Genomic DNA, 18,084 nt, shown 5'->3' on the forward strand with positions numbered 1-18,084 from the left:
GTGTGAATTTGCATGTGTGCAAATTGTATATTTCTTGGTGGACATCTAATTAAAGCTGTGGTGGTTCAACAGATAGTCCTTGTAGGTGTAAGTGCTGACACTGTCAATTGCATATTTAGAGTACTGCACTTAATCCCACAACTGATGCCTCAAATACATTTGGTGAATTTCACTGAATAATTCTGATTACAACAATGAATGTTGAGTTTGTGTTAAAGGCAATGTGTATATAACCAACTAAAGTATTTTATGCCTCAGTTTGCTTCTAAAAAAAATCCTATCTATATCATTTTATTAAAACTTTCTTCTTGAATTGTTATCTCTCAAAGATGTGCTGGTTATCCAGGAATTCCTATCTGACTACTTTAGGAGTAACTCCTTAGGTTGGGCAGGCAATGAAGGGTCCAGCTTGTGGCTAGAGGCAAAAATTTGTCTCTTCTACCTCATTTCCAGCTCTCACTATTTATGCTTTTTCTAGAAAATTAGGATCTTAAAGATTATTTAACTTTTAAAATTCTTTGCTCCTGAAGATGGAACTGAAATCATGAAGCAGAAATTTGTGCTGATAAGACATCTGTTTAATTCATCACTTTTTAAAACATATTCAATTAATTAATTAATGAGAGAGAGAGAGAGTGAGAGAGAGAGAGAGGGAGAGGGAGAACATGTGCACTAGGGCCTCCAGCCACTGCAAACAAACTCCAGACACATGTGTTATATTATGCATCTGGCTTTAGGTGAGGCCCTAGGGAATCGGGCCTGGGTACTTTGGCTTTGCAGGCAAGGGCCTTAACTGCTAAGGCATCTCTCCAGCCCTAATTGATCACCTTTTAACTAGAAACTCCAGTGAAAAGAAAACCAACAAAAGCAGTAATGCTTTGTCTTAATGTCATTACTAATACATCACAGATTGCCTTAAATAAAGCTCACTTCTTTTATTTTAGAATTAATCAAAGTACCGTTTTTATTTTCTTGGTCTTCAAATCTGAAGTCAAAATTCTGTAGTCCAGGGGTGATTTCTGGACTTGTGTATTTCACTCATTTCTGTGTCGCATGAGAATTTATACTCACAGAGGAGTTATACTGCTCACAAGTGTTCTTTGACACTGGGGCTGACAAGGAAGCAGAATTGAGGTGATTGTGCTTAGGATGGCGTTTCCACTGTACACATTTTGTGTGAACTTACCCACTGTGGGAAATTTACTGACTTTTCTATAAAGGGCCAGAGAGTACTGGATTCTGTGGGTCATAGCATTTTTATCACTACTTTTTTCTGCCATTGTGTCGTTAAAGGAACTGCCAACAAATGTGTGTGTGTGTGCGTTCCAAAAATACTTGACTTAAAAAATAAATTTTGACTCTATTTGGATGAAAGGCTACTCTTTATTGACCCCTAGACTAAAGTAAAGCTGGTTTCCAATTTCACAGGCCTCTAATCTAGAGAGAGTCCTTTCTCTTATATATGCTACTTTATAGGGGAGCTTGGGAGGAGAAGGAAATGATGTGTGCATACACAGATGTCAGTAGAATCACCACGAACGAAATGAAGCTTTACAAAGTAAAAATGCACAAATTTTGAAGATATCAAATTAAAGCCAAATCAGCAGTGGAGTTAATATAATTGGGAGTGTTGAGAAATATGGAGCTATTGAATCCTTGTGATAGTAACCATCTGATGCTCATTTCATGTCTGCTTTTCTGACACCATAGCTGTAGATCCTGGGACGACTGCTACTCCAGATCCAGTGACCACCAGAACCACTACTATTTCTGTTGAGTGTCCAGTAGGGAATGAGTTGGAACGGATTAACTGCATCCCTGACAAGTTACCTACAAAGGTTTGAGTCATGAATCTTTTAAAGAATTTACATCACTGCATAGTTTCTTCTTCTTCCTTCTCATCGTCTTTTTTTGTGTTTCACTGAGAGTTTCATGTGTGGTAGCCACCGGCTCACAGAAATTAGCATCCGTGTTTACATGATCATGTAGCTCAGGAGAGGAAGAGCTGAGGCATTCCCTTGGGTTTCCAAGTTCAGCAAGTAAAAGTGTAGGCTGCTAGCTAAATTTTTAATTTCAGATGAATAACTGATATATTTTATTAGTAGGTTCCAGTAATATTTGGGATGTAGTAAACATGCATCTATCTTTCGCTTGGCAATGGTACTTGGTTGTAGTCCTTCTTGACCTTGTCACCACCCCTGTTCATGCCCTCCTCGTTTATCTCTTCCTCCTTTCAGCAGTTCAAAAGGTTGTCTAGGATCTATTAAAAAAAGAAACCATACACGTGCACAGAGCATGGTTTACTATAAGGACAGTGAGTCAAGAGCTATACTTTGGAAGGAAGAAGGTAATTAACAGCAGAGTAAAGATAATGCTGTGGACACCTGAGCACTTTAGTCCAATGTTTCCTGGCCACCAGCTTATGCATAACAGATCATCATGATACTAAAGTTGTTGCACATGGCCAATTAGTCACTTTTTTATTTTGAGAATAAAAAGATACCTAAATGAAAACAGAGCACAGCCTTCAGAGTGAAGTCCACTGACATAAAATGACAGATTAGCACTCAATGAACAATAGATGCTTGCTGCATGCATGGCTTGGGTATGTGGCACTCCCACGTTATCTCTTTCTTAAAAAATAATTTTATTTTTATTTATTTATGAGAGAGAGAGAGAGAGGATGAACATGCCAGGGCCTCTAGCCACTGGAAACTAACTCCAGACACATGCACTACCTTGTGCATCTAGCTTACATGGGTCCTGGGGAACCTAACCTGGGTCCTTTGGCTTTGCAAGCAAGCATCTAAACTGCTAAGCCATCTCTCCAGCCCCCACATCATCTCTATAGCCATCCTATTATCATGGGCTGCAGTAATTAGTGATATTCTAGAGTTTCTGGTTTCAGTGGTCTAAAGGACTCTGTTCTTGGGGAGAGAGGTAGGTCACAAGAGGGAGAGGCAGCAGGATAATCATCTTGATATTTTAAGCAAACCATGGTAAATAAGATACATAAACTTTTGATAATTGATCTGACTTTCCTTTCCCACAATCAGTTTAATATTAAGTAGATCATACAAACAAAAGTGTGGGGCTGGAGAGATGGCTTAGCGGTTAAACACTTGCCTATGAAGCCTAAGGAAGCCAGTTCGAGGCTCAATTCCCCAGGATACACGTTAGCCAGATGCACAAGGGGACACACGCATCTGGAGTTTGTTTGCAGTGGTTAGAGGCTCTGGTGCACCCATTTTCTATCTATCTATCTATCTATCTGTCTGTCTGTCTGTCTGTCTATCTATCTATCTATCTATCTATCTATCTATCTATCTATCTATCTATCTATCTATCTATCTATCTATCTATCTATCTGCCTCTTTCTCTCTCTGTCTGTTGCTCTCAAATAAATAAATAAAAATGTATAATTAAAAAAACCAAACAAACAAAAATGTGACTGGGATCTGTTGAAGACCAGCAAAGAAGGCAGTGTGACTGGAGCATTGAAAGAGCGTGAGGAAAGGGGGAAACGAGGTCTTCAGGGAAATGCTATGGTTTAGAGTCCAGGAAAGTAACTTGGTTTGAATGCTACACATAGCAACTGGCAATAACCATTTAGGATTGAAGGATGGAAGATAATGGGGTAAAAAGTAAAGGTGAGAATAAAACTTAGAAGAACATAGCAGGGAGAAAGAAATGAAGCCATTTCAGTGAAAGATCAATAGGAATTTGATGAACAGGGAAAGAAGGAGTGGATTGTGAGTTCATGGTGTAAGAGGTAATGTAAGCACCACGACCTGAGGGAAAAGTGTGGAGTATAGTATATATTTATGCCACAGCCAATGGTCCCCCGTAGCTCAGATCGCCTGTGAGTGCCAATGCTAAGGCTGCGGGCAGACGAGAGCAGGGCTGTCAATTAGCTGCTTTGCCCACAGGAATGGGAAGTTACCGTCTATGTGTATTATACCTAGATGGGATGTTTCATACATTAGGTTTGCAGAAGGCTGGTTCAAATCAAATAAGTCACTCCCGTCATATTGTTGTAGGAAGCGAGTTACATGGAAGGACCTAGAAGTCTGTACTTCCTAAGTATGTCACTCCTCTACCATCCAATCTTGTTCCTAGATAGTAGTGACCTTCAGACACCATCACTGCCTTAGCAGTGCTTTTTGTCTTGCTGTATTGCAATCCTATAAGAAGTAGTTAAAAAAAAATGACCTTTAGATTTTTCTACACATTGGATCCAACTGACTTAGCTTGTGAGCTTTGCGTGTCTTCATCACCATGTTCCTCTTTTCCCATCCAGAGAGAAATGTTGCTTCTTTCCATGGTCTGCATTCTATGCAAGAGATGTCTTAGGTAATATTTTGTTTTCTGAGCATCATATGCTTGTCTAGGCCATTGGTGAGAGGCTGGATGTATAGGTAATGGTGTATTTATGTGATGTACATATTAAAGGGAAGTAAGTATGTAGCTGAAGGAGGAGGGTAGGAAGGAATTATGAATACAAAAGTGAAGCAAAACAGAATTTTCTTGCTAAAGGCAATGCTGTACACTTATCTTTCTTATCTCCTCTATCTGAGGCTTAGATATGAAGGGATTAACACTATAACTTTCTCCACAGATGATTGTAAGTGGCTGTAAACTCAACTATTTATTCTTCTCAACTGTAAGAAAGTAGTATCAGATGACCCTGAGTCCACTTAGGAATTTTTTTTTCTTGAAGAGAATGGCCTTCAGGAGTTTTTTTTTTTTTTTTTTTTTTTTTTTTTTTTTTCATGAGTCTCAGGAGAAGAGACCATTTGATGATATTAACCTAGTCCTGATCTCTAGTTCTGGGCTTGCAGCCAGCAAGGGGACATTGTCTCTGGGTGTCTTCCTGTCATCAGCTGATCTCTTAGCCTTGTCATCAGATCATCTTTTCCTGAAGATCAGATTCCTGTTAGTAGCTCAACTGTGCTTCTCCTTTCTCAGTCAGAATCAACAGAACTTTTGTTTGGTTCTTCTATTCAGTCCCTTAGGCCAGAATTTCATGTGTTAAAATGTGTTTCTTGATAATCCTTCCTAGAATAAATATTGAATTTCCAATTCTCACCCTCAGCCCTAAACCATCATTTCTCTTTTCTGCTTCTCCATCTACCTCCCTACATGCATGACTAAGATGGTCCCCTTCATGTTGACCTTTGCTCATTCTTCTACCACCTTTGCTGCTTTTAGCAGTCCAGTCTACACATTGGGACAAGTTCAGATGTTTTGTTCTGTCATTGCAGATTCTCTTTAACCTTTTTTTGGTGCCACCATAATGTTACTTAGACCATACTCCTGTGTTGATTTTAGAGACAACTCTTGATTGCAAGCCAATCAATTCTAAAGCAGGTCATCATTTCCCCATTACTGGCAGTTTTTCAGTCCCAATTCAAGAACTTAGAGTTGAACAATTCCATCAATGGCAGGGAGTAGGAATATTTAGCTAAAAACTTTTTTAGATATGCTGCTTAAAAAGAAAATGGTATGTAGTTTTAAGCAGTTTGACTTTCTGTGAATATATGGGCAGACAAGTTTACATACCTACCATAAATTTATATGGTATATTCAATATCTATTACAGAATAGTTAATCTGAGAACATTGACAATAGGATGTTTTCTATAAACAATAGTGATAATCCTATGATATATATATATATATATGTGTGTGTGTGTGTGTGTGTGTGTGTGTGTGTGTGTGTGTGTATGTATGTATATATATTTGTTTTTCGAGGTAGGGTCTCACTCTGGTCCAGGCTGACCTGGAATTAACTATGTAGTCTCAGGGTGGCCTTGAACTCTCGGCGATTCTCCTACCTCTGCCTCCCAAGTGCTGGGATTAAAGGCATGCGCCACCACGGCCGGCAATCCTATGATATTTAAAAGGCTAACTTTTTTAAAATTCAAAAACCTTGTTAACTTTTATAAAAACAATTTTCTAATTATTTGTTAATCATATGTCTAGTTTATGATGTCTTTCTTACAAATTCCAGTTTATTATCAATGTATTTATATGACTTTTCGTTGAGATAATTAGGAGCCTCCACCTTAAAATTGCTCTGTGTCTGCACTTCATAGTTAAGAGCCATTAGATGGCATTAGGAGGAGAGTGAGTGGTAAAGTCCATAAATAGCCTTGAGCCTGTGTCATGTCTGGAGTTGCTAGTGGACATTGGTCCAGAGCACAGTAGCAAGGCCAGGGAACTGGGCTCTCATTTTATGCTTGCTCCTGAAGAACTCTGTACTACTGTCAAAGACCCTCACGTGCCATCAGATCCTTATCAGTAAATGAGACAGAATGTGCTCAGATAAACTTATTCATTAAGTAATGGCCACTGGACACAACACTAAATTCTATGATTACAAATATTTTAGGATTGTAAGCCGGGTGTGGTGACATACGCCTTTAATCCCAGCACTTAGGTTGTAAAGGTAGGAGGATCACTGTGAGTTTGAGGCCACCCTGAAACTACATAGTGAATTCCAGGTTTTGAGCTAGAGTGAGACCCTACCTGGAACCCCCTCCCACCCTGAAAAAATATATTTTAGGATTGTGACCTTTAAGGTCCTAGGAAATATTCTCTGTAAATTATCTGTATTCTGATTTAGGGACACAAAAGCCTGTATTACAGCACATTTCAAGTGGCATATTTCCAAGTCTTCTCTGTCAGGTCTTATCTTTGTATGGAATGCAAAATTAACTTTCAAAATGTTATACCGGATCCTATTTATTATGATCGTCTACAGCTAAGATAGTTTCCTGAGTCAACATTGATTTTATTTGTTCATTTCCCCCTAAACTTTCTGCACATAAATAGCCAGAGGATGTTTTGATGAATCCAGGTTGATCATCAAGTACTTTTAACACCTAAAATTTCTGCTCCTATTAGAAAATTGGCTACCCCCATTCTACTCAGTGCCTTGTATAGGGTTTCTCTGATTCCACTTTTTTGCTTGACATCAGGATTTTCTGGCATTTAGAAAAATAGTCTTAGTTATCATAACAGGGGAAAAAGAGATTATTCACATCTGTCTTTGCAGCCTTCCTTCCTTCTTTTCTAAGTGTTGCACTTGCTGAGCTATTTTTAAAAAAGTTTTAGATCTGTTGCTTTGTAATGCTTTATAGGTTCTAAGGTACCTGTTATTAGTGAACTATTTTTAACTTTATTTATTTCTTTTTTTATTAGATATGGATATATTTAGTATGTAAACAACCCTTGTTGGTACCATCCTTTGCCTCCTCTCTACCTCTTTTCTGAAGAGGCCCTCCCTCCTCACTGGGGATGTAGGATGTAGGACAACCCCATGGGGGTTGTGGGTCATGCATTAGGGGGCGGGGAGGCAATGTCTGTGCAAAATGTCCTAACTTGGGGCTCTAACCATCTTTCCACCCCCTCTCCCACAAAATTCCCTGAGCCATGCTGGGAGAATTTTATTAACTTTATTTTTTAACTCACAGAAAAGAGATATGTAATTACCTATGAGCAAGTTTCTTGTTGACAATTGATTTCATCTTTGGCAGATGCTTGTGGATCTACAGGGTTGCGATTTCCTTTCCTCTTTTTAATATTTTATTTATTTATTTGACAGAGAGAGATAGAGATAGATAGATAAAGAGAGAGAGAGAGAGAGAGAGAGAGAAAGAGAGAGAGAGAGAGAGGGAGGGAGAGAGATTGAGAGAGAGAGAATGCGCATGCCAGGACCTCCAGCCACTGCAAACAAATTTCAGATGTGTGTGCCCCCTTGTGCATCTGGCTAACATGGGTCCTGGGGAATCAAACCTGGGTCCTTTGGTTTTGCAGGCAAATGCCTTAACCGCTAAGCCATCCCTCCAGCCCGTGATTTCCTTTTCATTTACATTAAACAGCAGAGAAAATGTTTCTAAAGCTGATACAAGCTCACTAAGGGAAATGTGTTAGGAGACAAAGTCTATGATTGGTAACGCTTATTTCTTCCAGTGCTCTGTCTCCACCCCAGCGATCAGCATAGCAAAGACCTGTGGGTTCCTTTTCTTTTCTCTTTTTAGTAGGATAAACTATAGATATCATTAGGTGTAGCCACTGATAAGGTGCCTGTACTCCTGCACGTGGCTCCTCACCCATGCTCCTGAAAGCAATCCTACTGTAACTGGGCCATCAAAAATTAAATAGAACCCCCCACCCACCCAATCATGAAAGCATCAAGAGGATAACTAGGAAGAGGACAGAGGTTAGTGGGAGTGGTGGGGGATAAGAGAAGGTAATGGAGGATGAATATAATCAAAATTCATTAATTCACATGTATGGAAATGTGATGTCTTATGTAAATTGTATATTATATTTTAATGTATAAAGTATACATAAATAATAAAGTAAAAATAATAAAATTATATATTAATAAAATATTTTATTATGTGCTACTTCTTTCAAGTGTACTCTGTAATTTATACATTTTTTTCCTGTATATATTTTGAGTTTTCATTGTGAGATATCAAGCTTGAAATGTCATATCTTCCTGGTGGACTGAAACATTTATCATCAGACATTGAGACTGTGTCACTTCAATAATTACTTTTTTTTTAAAAAAAATATTTATTTGAGAGGGGGAATAGATAATGCGCTCACCATGGCCTCTTGCCACTGCAAAAAACTCCAGACACTCTGGGTTTATGTGGCTACTGGGGAATTAACCAGGACCAGCGGGAATTGCAAATGCTTCTAACTGCTGAGCCACGTTTCTGATTTTCTTTTTTTTTTTCTTTAAATTTTTATTTATTTATTTGAGAGCGACAGACACAGAGAGAAAGACAGATAGAGGGAGAGAGGGAGAATGGGCGCGCCAGGGCTTCCAGCCTCTGCAAACGAACTCCAGACGCGTGCGCCCCCTTGTGCATCTGGCTAACGTGGGACCTGGGGAACCGAGCCTCGAACCGGGGTCCTTAGGCTTCACAGGCAAGCACTTAACCGCTAAGCCATCTCTCCAGCCCTCTGATTTTCTAATAGTGAATTTTGTCTTTTTGAAGAGTGCTGGCTCTTAGGTGGCATTCTCCTTAAATATCTGCTTTCCCTCAGTGCTTTGGTGAGTCTTTTAACTGGATTTATTTCCTTAAGCACAATCTTATCACCTATTTCCTTTATTAGAGCATATATTTATTATACAAAGTAGTCAGTTTCATTGTGACATTTTCTAAAGTACTTTATTTTTTATTTATATATTTATTTTTATTTTTTATTTTTTATTTTTGGTTTTTTCAAGGTAGGGTCTCACTCTAGCCCAGGCTGACCTGAAATTCACTATGTAATCTCAGGGTGGCCTCAAACTCACAACGATCTTCCTACTTCTGCCTCCCGAGTACTGGGATTAAAGGCGTGCGCCAACACGCGCGGCTAAAGTACTTTATTTTTATTTATTTATCTGAGAGCGAGAAAGAGGCGGTCAGAAAGAGAGTGTGTATAGACACACCAGGACTTCCTGCCACTGCAATTGTACCAGTTTGTGCGTCTGGCTGTTGTGATATTTTCATACATGCATCTAATGTGCTTTGGTCATATTTCACCTTCTCCATTCACTCTCTCATCCCTCCCCCCCCCCCAACTCCCTTCTCCCCTCTACACCCTTCACGGTTTTTATTTTCATGTCTTTTCCTCTAAATCTCACATGAGAGGAAATATTGGACCATCATCTTTGTGAATCTGAGTGGCCTTGCTTTGTTAAGCCAAGTTTGCTTTCTAAGGATTTCAACCCTCACAGCTGACATGACGGTCCCCCCCCCCCCGCCCCCCGCCCCAGAGCTCGGTGCTCCCCATTTGCTCTGGCACTCTATGCTCCACACGCTGCCCCTCCCTCATTAGCTGATGTTCTTTGCTTAGTTTTGGACTGAAGATTTCTCCTCTCATCCTAGGGTTTTTTTGGGGGAGGGGTGCTGTATTAATAGTTACACATTCTGTACTGCTTTGCAGTGTCTGTTAAAATTTAATTGTCATAGCCAACTTAATTGCATTTTTTTTTTTTAAATCTTGGGCCTGATTCTTCTGTATGCCTTCCTCCTACCATGCCACAGATTTGTTGCAGAGCTTCCTTCTAGACTGTTTTCTTGGGTTTCCCAATGTTCTAACTTTTCATGTCTCCTCCCACTTCTCAAAATCTATATGAAAGGAGCCTGTGACAGGAGCTGGCATTTTTTCAAGTTGGCCAACAGAGACCGTTAATGTTATTGCTGCTTTCATATCCTGATCTTTGTCCTTTCCAGTTCAGTGAACAGATTATTAAACACTGGGTGGTGTACAAAAGCCCTTTAGCTTAATACTTTTTTTTTTTACACTTTTCTCCTTTTTTTAATTAGTTATGTATATAGTGTGTATACAGCCAGGATGGTACCATCATTAGCCTTCTCCCTGTTGTCCCCATGAGGATTGTGGGTGTTGCATTGTGGGGGTGGCCATCAGTTATGGGGGAGAGGCAATGTCTGTGCATAATGTTTCAACATGTGGCTCTAACAATCTTTCCGCCCTATCTTCCGTTAATTTCCCTGAGCCGTGTTGGGTTCATTTTAGGTATATTTCAGTGATGAGGTCTTGGTAGTCTCTGTGTCTCTGGATATCTGATTTGGTAGGAGTTGAGTGTTCTCCGTGTCTGTCTCCTTCACCCTTGTGCTGATACCAGGTTCACCGAGAAAGCAGCTCTTGCTCATTACCCCACTAACTCTATGGCTTCAGTTGGTGCCCACGTGGGGTGTGATGGGCTGATGCTCTCCTCAGGTTCTGTGTCCAACTGAAACAGAGAAGCAAGTTCTCCAATGGAGAGTGAGATCAGTGCAAGATACATGGATACCCATTATTATTTTAGAGAGAATTTAATAGGTGTAGGCCCTCTTGTAGCCCATATTGGTGGGAGCTTGATATTAGAGAGCAGGCTTATTTTGGGATATGGTTCTGACTTGTTTCCCCATTCCAGGTATGGGTTCCATTCCACTGAGTGGATCCGTTAGCCTAATCAAGAGCAGCTGGTAACCCACCATGGCTGTATGCCACTATTGCACTTGTGTGAGCATCACATCAGGTTGATTGCTGTTGAGTAGCTTAGACCATGAGTTGCTTAGACAGATGTTGGTCATTTTCTCCCAGTAGCTCATGTAACACCTTCTGGCACTAGACAAACTAACTGTCTGGGGACTGACTCTTTTCCAGTTTCCAGCCAGGTCGCTCCATGTTCTGTCCCAACAGCATATGGTGTCATTGGCTGTAGGGTCTTGCCATTAATCTTTGGTCATCAAGTACTCTGACGGAATTCAGTCTTCTTTTGGGAAACCTTGTAGGTCTCTCTGATCAACAGCCCATTGTGGATGTTAGCCAAAAGCTTACATGTTTCTCTTTTTCTGTGTAACTGAGGCTTCATCCGAGTGGGTTTTGAAAAAGAAGAACAAAATCACAATTACTGATTAAACCTGAGTTCTCAGTGCAGTCTGCCTCCACAGCAAGATAGGCCACCTTCCAGCATCATTTTTTGTGCCCTTTAGACAGTCTGAATATTCCTAATCCAGAAATTTGAGAACTAAAACATTAAAAAATCCCATTTTAGTACTGATATTACCTCACAAGTGCATATTTGCTTGTGTTAGCATTTTTTATTACCATCTATTTGACATTGATATACACTCATGTAAACATGGTTAGCGATCCCACCTCGACATATGGAAACGAGAAAATGGGCAGAGAGCAAAGTAAGCTTTATTCTTGCTTTGTCAGCCATTCAGAATCCTTGACAGATCTTCCCCCCTCTGTGACTCTTCCTTCTCAAGCTCCTTAGAGGTAAAATTTAGGTGGCAGGGTGGGTTGGTTACCTATTACTCTACAACAAATTCATTCCAAAATGCAAGGTTGAACAGAACAAACTTTATTTTCTCGAAATTTCTATGTTGAAACTCTGGCCTTTCTTTAGCTAGGGTGGTCTGGTCTCTGAGTGTCTCACAAGCAGAAGTTCAGGAGTCTGCCGGGACCGTGGTGGGACCCAGGCTGAGCTCGCTGTCACCTCTCTTGAGGACTCATCTCGGTGGGAGTGCTGGACTGAGAGCCCCGTGTGTCTGCTGGCTGGCTGCGGAGCCCCTTCAGCTCCATGTTTTGTGGTTTCTCTCATGATATAACAACCAGCCATGTCCTAGTGAGGGCTCCAATTGAGAAAGTGAAAAAGAAGGAGCAATGCTGGAGCCATCTTTCTGTAGTGTCATCGAGAAGTGGCATGCCATTGTTCCGTTAGTTGCAAGACGCTAGTTCTAGTTCACACTCCAAAGGAAAGACTTTTTTTTTTTTTTTTGTAGATATTTGTGTTTATCCCTGATGCTTCTCCCAAACTCATTGACATGAGATAGGGATTATATTTGTTTTAGTTTCCGCTTGGCTCAGTCATTAATTGAGGTACAGACAGGCATTTTTTTCTTTTTAAAAATATTTTTACTGGGCTGGAGAGATGGCTTAGCGGTTAAGCGCTTGCCTGTGAAGCCTAAGGACCCCGGTTCGAGGCTCGGTTCCCCAGGTCCCACGTTAGCCAGATGCACAAGGGGGCGCACACATCTGGAGTTCGTTTGCAGAGGCTGGAGGCCGTGGCGCGCCCATTCTCTCTTTCTCCCTCTCTGTCTTTCTCTCTGTGTCTGTCGCTCTCAAATAAATAAATAAAAAATTTAAAAAAATATATTTTTATTTATTTATTTATTTGACAGAGACAAAGAGAGAGAGAGAGGGAGAGAGAATGGGTGCACCAGGACCTCCAGCCACAGCAAACTCCAGATGCATGCGCCTCCTCTTGCATCTGGCTAACATGGGTCCTGGGGAATAGAGTCTGGGTCCTTTGGCTTTGCAGGCAGATTGCTAAGCCATCCCTCTAGCCCAGGCATTTTTCTTAAGAAAAAGATATTATAATCTATTTGAGGTATCTAAGAAAGATTGCTTTCTGTGTTGAGGGGTGCTGGGAGATTATATGTAAGTAGCATATGTATATTATACACATATATGAAAACCATAGGTTAAAAGTGAAAACATCCCTTCTCTGTCCTTTCAAGGAAATGGTGCGCTCTTTCCTCCAACTCCAGATGAAAGTTCGAACAAGAACACTTCTGGCTAAGAATTTAAGCTCTAGGCAACACCCACACGCTATTTCCCCTGGCTGCACCCTTTGAGTTACTTTGCTGTGCTGATAAGATTTGTTTCATACATATAGACCCCCAGTAAATGTGGATTGTCTACACCCCCACACACATCAATAAACATATAAAAACCATAGCCAAATTGGTTTTATTTGAAAGCTGATTGCAGACTTTTTGTTTTAATAAGTCAAAGCTCATATAAAGGGAGCTCCATTTGTAATGTGTATTATTGGTGATACACCTATAGTATAGTTCATAATTTATGCTGCATACTTGTTAGTTTTAGGCTATGAAAGATATGGAGTAAATTGTGCCTCCTTCGCTGGCACATAGGAAGGACACTTGCTGTCATTTTCCTTACTTCTTAAATGGACATTTATGCCATGATAATGTGTGAAGTGGTTTGTTCTTCTTAAGAGACTGTCGTGTAACTAAACGGAGTTGCTTTGACTTCATCTCATTTTAGGATACATGTGACCAGCGGGGCTGCTGCTGGCAACCCCAGCAAGCCAGCGATGTTCCGCAGTGTTACTATTCGAGGAATCGCGGCTACCAAATGGAGGGTGATATTGTAAAGACAAATGCAGGTGAGCCAGACTGTGTCAGGAGACGCGTCCCGGCACGTGACCTGTGGTAGCATGCGTCACACTGCCCCCTGTGACGGGACTGGAAACTGAACATCATGACTTTTGAAATTACTTTCAACTCTGGCCTCGTGTAACCTTTACGAAATGGAAACCATTAATAATTTTATGAACATGTTACACGAGTTTCCCAATCACCTCTAGTGGTCATAGGCTGACCACAACTCTTTTTTCCTGCTTTAAACAAAGACCATTTATCATGTGGGGCAGGGGTAACAGCAGGTGACGTCACTGGGGAGCTTCTAGTGTAAAGAGACAGAGTCTTTTCTATACGGCTGGAACGCTGCCATTTAACCAGGGAGATGGCTTCAATGTAGAGACTTGTCTGTAATGTAACATGAAAGTGACTGAGAAGGAATAATGTATCTTCTTAGAGTGAAGGGTATCTGATCCACACAGAATGACTGAAAAGCTGGTAGAATGTGAGGTAGTCCTTTGTGGGGAGTTTTCAATCAGATTTTACACAAGAAAGGCATAGAATTTTGGACAAGGAATAACAGTATAGAGATTCAGGAAATGGACCAAATGTCTGAGGGGTTGTTTATCTCCTCCCTTCTTTTGTAAATAAGGGGTTAATCAGCACATTTGTCATAAAATATTCTACTTAAATAAATAAAATTTATTTTTATTAAATAATTACATATTATCATTTATTAAATAAACTTTACTAAATAACTAAATATTAAATAAATTTATTAAATAAAGTTCAATTTTATGTGAGCATCATTTACAAATCTATACAATAATGCAAATCTTTTCTCCCCTAATTATTAGGATTTACAGCCCAGCTGAAAAGTCTGCCTTCTTCATCCCTGTTTGGAAATGATGTTGACAGCATCCTTCTCACAGCTGAATACCAGACATCTAACCGTTTCCACTTTAAGGTTGTTGTTTGTTTATTTTTCAGAAACTGAGGAGGCTCTTACAGACTACCTAAAAGTTGCGGTTCCCATATTGTTTTTCTTGGTCATTGTTTGGCATTTTCACACTGAGATCTTCTATAGCCTTCCTTCTGGACGATAACGTCCCTAACACAAGCAGAGGTTACCACTGGCCTTTCAGCTTTCATCAGTTTGCTGTAGAGTCCATGTGAATTGTAGTAGGAAGCACAAAAATGCCACAGTTTTTATTTTTTTAAAAAATTAAAAAATTAATTTATTTATTTGAGAGACAGAAAGGGGGGAGATGGGTTCAAGAAAGGTAGATAGAGAATGGGCACGCCAGGGCTTTCAGCTGGTGCAAACAAACCCCAGACACATGCACCACCTTGTACATTTGGCTTAGGTGGGTCCTGGGGAATTGAACCTGGATCTTTTGTCTTTATAGGCAAGCGCCTTAATTACTAAGCCATCTCTCCAACCTGATAGCTTTGAATTTTTAGGGATAATATATTTCTACAGGCTCACAGTATATCTCTCTACCTGAGTGCACGTCCAAAAGTTAACTACAGTTGGCCATGTGATCAGTACATTTCCTTAGACACAACCTCAGTTTGATGAGTGGCTGATTTCAGTCCCATCTGCATAGATACTGAGAAGCACTGGTGTTGGTAAAGACATTGATATTTTTCAAAAATAGAAAGGTTGGTCTGGAGAGATGGCTTAGCAGTTAAGCGCTTGCCTGTGAAGCCTAAGGACCCTAGTTCAAGGCTCGATTCCCTAGGATTCACGTTAGCCAGATGCACAGGGCAGTGCATGTGTCTGGGGTATTTTTGCAGTGGCTAGAGGCCCTGGTGCACTCATTCTCTGTCTCTCTTTCTCTCTGTCTCTTTCTCTGTCTGTCTGTAGCTCTTAAATAATTAAAAATAAACAAACTTAAAAAAAACAGAAAGTTTTTTTTTAATTAATTAGTTTTGTACTCAGCGAATACAGTCAATTTGGTACCATTGTTAGGCTCATCCATGTCCTACCCCCTCCCCCTGACCCCTCCTTGTTGAGGTATACGGGTCATGCATTGTGCAGTTAGCCCACAGTTATGGGTAGGATAAATGTCTCTGCACATCATGACCCAACATGTGGCTCTGACATTCTTTCTGACCCTTCCGCAAAATTTTCCTGATCCATGTTGGGTTCATTTTTGGTCTGCTTCAGTGATGAGGTGTTGGGGGCCTCTGGGTCTCTGGATCTCTGATTTACAGAAAGGTTCTTATTTGGATTTTCTTTATATTCATCTCTGCACAGTTGACTGACCCGAGCAAGAACAGATATGAAGTACCCCATGAGCATGTGCAGCCCTTCCACGGAAATGCTGCTTCTTCCTTGAACTATGATGTGGAGGTCTCCAAGATGCCATTTAGCATAAAAATACTCAGAAGAAGCAATAATCATGTTCTGTAAGTTTTGGAAACCATTCTGGAGATGGAAGTAGGAAAGTAATCATGAAGAGAAGCCTGTGATAAGGGGTCAGGGTCTTCAACAACGTTCCTGAAAGTTGTGAATTCACTATTGGTGATCATGTGTGTGTGTGTGTGTGTGTGTGTGCATGTGTGTGTATCTTTCTTAGTATTTACCCCTTTTGTTTGTACAATAATTTTTCTCTTTCTTTCCTCCATTTCTTTTTTTTTAAAACTTTTTATTTATTTATTTGAGAGAGATAGAAAGAGGTAGATTCTTTCCTCCATTTCTATAACCACATGCCACCAGTAAAAATTTACCAAGAACCAATGATTGTTTAAATACAGTGCTCTGGTCATGTGGTAGGGTGCTTGAGAGGCCGTTGTAAGAAATGTGTTACATGGGACCTCACCTAGAAATGATGGTATCTCTTGTTGGCCATGGGAAAATCATAGAAGGGCAAATGGGGAAGAGACCGTTGTGCATCAGTGAGATCGGAAGAACAGTTTTCTAAGCAGGTATGTTCTCTTCCCTTGTAACCGGTTTCTATGTGCCCACCTGTGTTTAGGTTTGACTCAAGCATCGGGCCCCTGTTGTTCTCAGACCAGTTCCTGCAGCTGTCCACCCGGCTGCCCAGCGCAAACGTGTATGGCCTCGGGGAACACGTCCACCAGCAGTACCGGCACGACATGAACTGGAAGACTTGGCCCATATTTACCAGGGACACAACCCCCAATGAGGTCAGCTGTCAGCATGCACCTGTTTCTGCTGAGGATCATAGCCTTAGTTTCGATGGCCAAATTTACTAGTACTGGAGAGTGGTTAAGACTGGAGCTCTGCACACCTCTTAGAGTAAACAGTGGAAACCTGTGATTGCTGGGAGAGGGGAAATCATGTCCTGCAGTAGGAAAGCATTTGGGGGATTACCAGTTCTCCAGGAAATCACCTTTCATACATGATTATAGAAACAATCTCAATTTAAACCTGTGGGTCAAAAGTAACATAAGGCATGGAAGTAGAACGGAGATCTACTGGGAAATGGAAAGGTTTTAGGATGAGGGGAAAAGGGGAAAAGGAGAGACAGATGGTAAGTGGAGGAGATAAAAAATTCACAGTATATGGATATGAAATTGTCAGAACATGAGTGGAACACTCGAGTGTTCTCTAGAGTGTCTGGCTTGACTCTGCTCCTTTTTAAAAATTTTTTTTTGTTCATTTTTATTTATTTATTTGAGAGTGACAGAGACAGAAAGAGGCAGATAGAGAGAGAGAGAGAATGGGCGCGCCAGGGCCTCCAGCCACTGCAAACGAACTCCATACGTCTGCGCCCCCTTGTGCATCTGGCTAACGTGGGTCCTGGGGAATCGAGCCTCGAACCAGGGTCCTTAGGCTTCACAGGCAAGTGCTTAACCGCTAAGCCATCTCTCCAGCCCGACTCTGCTCCTTACCTGTAATGTGGTTCAGCGAAAGTTACTTACTTTTTGTGTCTTCAAGTTCTCATCTACAAAATGGGCCCACTCTACTTATCTCAGAGATAAGTAGATAGAATTTTAAAAAATTGATACATAGAAAGCATCTAGAAAATATCATGTGGCATATGCTCAACACTTACCTACTGCTTTAAATAATATTTTCCTTTGAACTAACCAATTGTGGAAAAAGTATATCTTCAATCTGATTACGGCCTCTGTATTTTTAGGTTGGCTTTTATTATTTTTTACAATATTTTTATTGATTAAATATTTGTAAGCTGAGAGAGAAAGCGAGAAAGTGAGAGAGGGGAGAGCAAGAGAGAGAATATGGATGTGCCAGGGCTTCCTGCCACTGCAAACAAACTCCAGATGTATGTACCACTTTGTGTGTCTGGATTTACATGGGTACTGGAGAATCAAACCCAAGCCTCTAGGCTTTGCAAACAATCATTTTTAACTGTAGAGCCATCTCTTTAGTCCCTAAGTTGATTTTTAGAAAACAA

At 40.5% G+C, this 18,084-nt stretch overlaps 1 protein-coding gene across 1 annotated transcript in view; it reads left to right on the forward strand.

Annotated features, from left to right (window-relative positions):
• Window positions 1-18,084, forward strand: part of Mgam (maltase-glucoamylase) — a 256,817-nt gene that overhangs the window by 7,751 nt on the left and 230,982 nt on the right. The window contains exons 3-7 of the mRNA XM_045160081.1: window positions 1,711-1,838; window positions 13,599-13,719; window positions 14,551-14,660; window positions 15,957-16,108; window positions 16,678-16,849. Of these exons, the coding sequence (XP_045016016.1) occupies window positions 1,711-1,838; window positions 13,599-13,719; window positions 14,551-14,660; window positions 15,957-16,108; window positions 16,678-16,849 (683 nt within the window). The remainder of the gene's footprint in view (window positions 1-1,710; window positions 1,839-13,598; window positions 13,720-14,550; window positions 14,661-15,956; window positions 16,109-16,677; window positions 16,850-18,084) is intronic.

This window comes from Jaculus jaculus, chromosome 10, assembly GCF_020740685.1.
Source record: "Jaculus jaculus isolate mJacJac1 chromosome 10, mJacJac1.mat.Y.cur, whole genome shotgun sequence".
Lineage (NCBI taxonomy): Eukaryota > Metazoa > Chordata > Mammalia > Rodentia > Dipodidae > Jaculus > Jaculus jaculus.